General features: G+C 37.8%; 1 protein-coding gene across 1 annotated transcript; it reads right to left on the bottom strand.

The window, feature by feature from the left end:
- Positions 1-465: 465 nt before the first annotated feature.
- On the bottom strand, positions 466-3,967 carry LOC131976759 (fucolectin-like). Its single transcript, XM_059339912.1, has 5 exons — positions 3,927-3,967; positions 2,525-2,589; positions 1,575-1,851; positions 1,243-1,363; positions 466-528 (listed from the first exon to the last, which is right to left on the bottom strand). The coding sequence occupies exons 1-5, from the start codon at positions 3,965-3,967 to the stop codon at positions 466-468; spliced, it is 567 nt and encodes a 188-aa protein (XP_059195895.1).
- Between the last annotated feature and the right edge of the window lie 2,033 nt (positions 3,968-6,000).

Raw genomic sequence — 6,000 nt, 5'->3', positions numbered from 1 at the left:
TTAGATGATTAATCCCACACACGTCTGTACATCAAAACTGTCATTTCTGCACAGGTCTAAAATCAAGTTCCTAACTTAGATTTAACCTGCACCTTTCTGAAGACCAAACTCAATTGAACCTGTGGACACAAACCTAGACTATACTTTAGTAAACCTGCCCAAAATGTTGAACTACGTATTTAAAACATACAAGCGATAAACACAGAAAACTTTTATCAAGAAGAGTTCATTAATATCACATGTGACAACCTCCAACAACTGTTCAGGTATGAGTTACATTAAAATCTGGTACTGTAAAGCAACAACATACCTTGCAGAGAGTGGCCTAGCAGTTTGTTAAATGGACATCAATTAAACTTTACTATAAAGGTCAGTGACCATACCCATAAGCATTCTATTAAAGGAAAAAAGAAGAAGAAAATGCATAGATAAGCTTTAGTGGACATGAGTGAAGATGTTTCTGTCTCAGCCACAGGCATATTCATTGGAATCATCTGATTCATCTGATTCTATCCCAGTGACTTCCACCTCACACAGTGTCAGGTATTCCTTTCTTCCAGGAATCACAATGGTTACATAACGGTCGATCAGTTCTTTTCACTCAAGATGCGATAAAGCTCCTGCATAAAACGAAAACAAAACAAAATTTGAGGGAAAACTGTGTTACCACAAAAAAACTATCCAAATATCTCAACAGTACAACTACTAAGACACAGATGATGCTATTGCTGTGGAAAATACGGGGTTTTGTAAGGAAACTATTAAGAAGTATGAAATCAACTCTGACACCGTCACCAACAGAAAGGATTGTTGCCACGATATAATCAAAGGTGCTGAGATCCGCATTGGAAATTTCGCTGATGTCAATGATGGTTCCAGGTAAAAGCACTGGAATTATCTTCTTATATTTTAAATAAGTTTAAGGAACTTATTGAGTTGCATACCTCAAGGAACCATAGAAAATCCTTTGTGATCCATCCCACGGAGGACTGACTCGCTTTTCCACCTCTAGCAATATTGGCACCTGGACAAAGTTACGATATTTGGCATTAAAATGATTTGAGACTGGCACAAGAGTATGACATGTTTTGATATGACCTAAGCTACCAAAGAACAGGCAATTAGTGAATTTGATCAAGCTTTTACTGTGACTCTTTGCTGAAAACCATCTATTTGACATGATATATGGTGCAAATCACCAGTTGGAGCGATGTCTCCTGAGGGCTGACCAGTGACTTCCACCTCACACAGTGTCAGGTATTCTTTTCTTCCTGGAATCACAATGGTTACATAACGGCCGACCAGTCCTTTACACTCAAACTTTTTGGTGGCCCCAGGTCCTAAAGACGCGATAACAGCACATCTGAATGAAAAGAAAAGAAAACAAAATTTGAAGTAAATCTGTGTTACCAGAAGAAAACTATCCAAATATCTTAACAGTACGACTACAATGAAACAAATTATGCTTTTGTTGTGGTAAATATGGAGTTATGTCAGCAAACTATGAAGGTATGCCATTCAATAAGTTCCTTACACTTATTTAAACTATAAGAAGATAATTCCAGTGCTTTTACCTGGAACCATCATTGCCATCAGGGGAATTTCCAATGCGGATCTCAGCACCTTTGATTCTATCGTGGCAACAATCCTTTCTGTTGGTGACGGTGACAGAGTTGATTTTATACGTCTTCAGGAGGTCCAGTCTCCACCATGGATTTTGATCATGATTTGTGTGGCTACATGAACTCTGACTATAGATGTTATCACGTTTTCCATCAATGGCCCTCTCAGGGACACCATTCCATGCCACGGAGGACTGAGTCACTTTTCCACCTCTAGCAATATTGGCACCTGGACAAAGTTACGATATTTGGTATTAAAATGATTTGAGAATGGCACAAGAGTATGACATGTTTTGATATGACCTAAGCCACCAAAGAACAGGCAATTAGTAAATTTGATCAAACTTTTACTGTGATTAAAATCTGTGAAGGGAGAAGGATGGGGTGAATAGGTTTAAACACGACTTTCACCCAGTAGACTGCTGTTTGTTTCCAGTGGGAAACTAAAAGTCAACAATAACTTATTTACTTTGACTACTTACATAAGTGTGTATGCTCAACCTATGTACATAATATAAATACTTATTTTAACCTATACCATGATATTTGCATCCACCTAACCATCTGGTTTTGATTCAATTCACATTGCTAACTATCTTTTTATAACTGCAACTGTAGTGGTGCATCACAGTTTCACGTGTTGGGCTACTGAGTGCAGTAAAATGTCACAGCAAGAGGTCCTGAAGTGCCAAATGTGATTAGGAGGGAATGCTTTGATTAAACATACTGTGAATTTCTGTTCAAAGTCATCTTTCGGACACAAATCACCAGTTGGAGCAGTGTTTAGTTATGAAATGTGATATGGAAGATAGATTGAGAAAGGCATACATATGTTTTAAAAAATTTGAATAAATTTGGAAATTATCAATATTTGATTGAACAAATTAAAAGAATCATCTCACCAGCATTGCCACTTGTCTGTCCCAGAACAGCCAACAAAACAAAGACCACAGCTGGAGTCATCATCCTGTGGAGCAGGTTCACAGATATATGCAAATATGTATGTACACATACACATAATATGAACAAGAAAGACATTTACTTGCAAATTTTGAGATAAGGAAGGGACCCAGAGCCTTAACTTCACCTATGCATGCCATTGCCATCTTATGCACGCACTTGTTTCCTTAAATAGCACTTGTCCCTTGTCATGATAAATTCTGAGGTTAATAAAAAATACAAGCCAGAACTGCAATGGACTGTGTTGAATTTTATTACTCCATTTTCCAAAAAAAAGTTGGGAAGCTGTGTAAAACACAAATAGAAACATAATACAAGTTCATGATTGAACATAAAATCTACTGTCTGTACAGTTTTAATTGAATATATGTCACAAAGGATTAGCATGGATTAGGGTTTGTTTTATTTTGTTTTTTTACAACATCCCAAGATTTTATATATTTATATATATTTATTTAACATTTGAGTGGGAAGAGGTGCAGACGGATTTAAAGCTTGTCTGAATTTTCCATGATAAAAGAATGCAGACTGTTCTCATGAATGGTTTAAATTAGATCATATGAAAATTAATACACTGGAATTCATAGCTATCCCACAAAATAGTCATAATATTTAATGTAAAAAGCTATATAGGTTGCTACATAGCTTGCTGTAGGTGTGGGGAATCGTACAAACAAACCCAGGACTTTATCCTGGAGACCACTGAAGTTGTGTGTGGAAGTTTTTTTTAGACCTTACTCTGTCCTTTTTCCCCCTCCGAACCATAGGAAAGTGGTTTTGGTACCTAGCCTTAAGTCACTGATTTTGGTGCGTAAACCTAACCATTTTACAACATTAACAACATGTTTTAACAGCAAGCATGATGTGCCAGCAACATGCTGAAAAGAGTTCTCATCATGTGTCATATTTCAAGAATGTCTAGAAAAAAATGTGACATTACCACAAGAACACAAAAGGGAAGATTCAACATAAGCACTGGTAAATAAAATTGAAAATAAAATTATAACTTGATTGTTAAATTGGTCACATTGCATGCACTTTATTCAGTTAAAATAAAACTTTTTATTACTCTTCTGCTTTGTGCTAAAATATACAATAGAGAGTAATCTGAAAGCTTGTTTTTCTAATATCGTGCATAAAATTGTCTGACAAACTCTTCAACCCTAGCACATTCAGACCTTCAGATCTTAAAAAATATTACTTTTTACACATTTATGATTTTTGCCTTGTAATTACCCAGTTGTAATATAAAGTCATACCTGATTTGGTTCAAAATTTTCTGACAAACTTGCATATGGAAAATAGAGCATAGAATAAAATTGATAGATTCTACCAAAGACTTACCTTGAACCTTTGGAGACCTGGAAGCGATGTGCATGTCTCATAGAGACCGATTCTTTTTATACTTGTCCTCAAATAATGATGACAACTGTTTGAGGAATCAACACCCTGTTTGAAAAAACAAGTTTTACATCTTTCTCTTTCAAAGCGGCACACCCAGTGTTTGCTCAAACAAATAGAGTTCTTGTGTAAGGCATATGCAAATAAATATATGTCCTACAAAATAAATGTAATGCATTACATAGAATTTTTTTATTTTTAAAACTGGACGAGAGAGGGAAAAATGGCAATGTGGTGAAGGGGTAGGGGGGAGAAGGTGAGGCATAGGGGGAGGAAATTCTGAAAGGGCCACGGGGGCTTCTGCCGGTGTGTCTACACTATGATGAGATTCTTCAGAGTTTTCAAACAATTAATACTAGTAATGTTACGATATTATATTATGAACAAGGAGCACACCTACAACAAGCATTTCTTTTCAAGTATTTCTTTATACAGAAATCTATGCCCTTTAACCTCAAAAATGTGTGTGTGTGTAATTAAAATCACATAAAGTTACCTGTGTGTGTGTGTGTGTGTGAGTGTGTGAAAGATGCACATGGCAATGTGACTGAAAAGTTGAAAATGTTTTTATTGCACAAGAACTAAATTCCTATAAATGGTGTCTATTTCTCAAGGTAAATAGACCTGAATGTGCTTGACTGAAACTAGGGATGGGTACCGAATTCGGTACTTTTATAGGTACCGACCGAATTCCGTCGGTACTACCGAGTACCGATTCAAGTAAAATCAAACGTTACCATGTTTCGGTACCTAAACGGCGTTACCTTTAAACTGATCATTGATTTCAACCTGTTTTCATTTGACGTCTTGATTAACAAGCGTGCTGACGATCGCACTATTTTTTTATTTACCTCCTCGTCTGGTCCTGTCTGCTCACCGCGGCCACTAGCTGCTGCCCTCTTTCAACCCGGCGCAGAGACGAACAGCCGGCTCTCGGCCTGCTCGCCGCCAGCTGCTATCTCTCCAATGTCTGTACTCGGGCTTGGCCTTAGTCTGCCTCCAGATTGGACCTTCCTTACTCCGTTTGCTTTCTCTATTCTTCTGTAGATCAGTCATTAACAGCTAGCAGCTAGCTGCTGCATCTCTGGTCCTCCGCTAAAACTCCGATCTTCAACTCAGGAATATTACCTGCCACTTTATTCCAAACTGCCTCGCTGAAATTAAATCCCTCAGATTCCTGCGTCATCCTCGATATGTTCACAGAGCAGCCCGACTCAACTTTGTTTATTCCAACCATGCTATGCCCACAATACTGTCTGACCGGTGCTGCGCCGCACAGCTACGACGTCATCACAACAAATCACACGTGCACTTGCAACCTTTTTTTTTTTTTTTTTTCTCCGTGCACTTGCCACCTGAGAGCGCTCCTCTGCATTCTTTGATAACACTGCAACCTTCATGTTGCAAAATGCATGTTCACTCAACAATAAAGCACTGCTCATCCTGGATTTTATATTGTTTTGATATATTTTTTAAAGTTTATATTTTCAAACGCAAAAGTACCGAAAATTGGTACCGTTGAGTACCGATACCGATTCCCAGGTACCGGGTATCGGTACCGTATCGGTTCAAATGTGAACGGTACCCATCCCTAACTGAAACTGTGCTGTAGTTTATACACCAATGTTTGTGAAAGAGGATGTTCACAAGGACAAATATTAAAAGGTAAACATAAACCCGTGTGTGTGTGTGTGTGTGTGTTTGAAGCATGTGTGTCTGGAGGAGTGTGCATTTGTGTGTGCGTGTATCTTTAACTGTAATCACATCGAAGCATCAAAGGCAATCAGAGCAAAGCAATCAACAAAATGAACTGCCACATGAATGTTCCATAACAATGACAGGAGCCAGAGGTGGACAGACTGGAATTTCTGGCCTCGAACAGAAAGCATTTTTTGCAAAACCATAATACCTATCATTGATCCGACTTCACTTTGAGCATCCTGAGTTCTTCCTGAACGTCTACATATATTTTTTTTTAAAGAAAAATGAAAAACAGCTTTGTTAGAGCGATCTAAAA

The sequence above is a fragment of the Centropristis striata genome, chromosome 8, assembly GCF_030273125.1.
Source record: "Centropristis striata isolate RG_2023a ecotype Rhode Island chromosome 8, C.striata_1.0, whole genome shotgun sequence".
Classification (NCBI taxonomy): domain Eukaryota; kingdom Metazoa; phylum Chordata; class Actinopteri; order Perciformes; family Serranidae; genus Centropristis; species Centropristis striata.
Note: the sequence above shows the minus strand (reverse complement) of the source record. Positions and strands in the feature narration are given on the sequence as shown.

Excerpts from the sequence above, each read along its gene's own strand:
- LOC131976759 (XM_059339912.1), bottom strand. The coding sequence starts at position 3,967 with ATGAGACATGCACATCGCTTCCAGGTCTCCAAAGGTTCAAG. Across the intron at positions 2,590-3,926 it reads CAGGTCTCCAAAGGTTCAAG|GATGATGACTCCAGCTGTGG; the intron begins GTAAGTCTTTGG and ends CCTGCTCCACAG. Across the intron at positions 1,852-2,524 it reads ACAGACAAGTGGCAATGCTG|GTGCCAATATTGCTAGAGGT; the intron begins GTGAGATGATTC and ends AACTTTGTCCAG.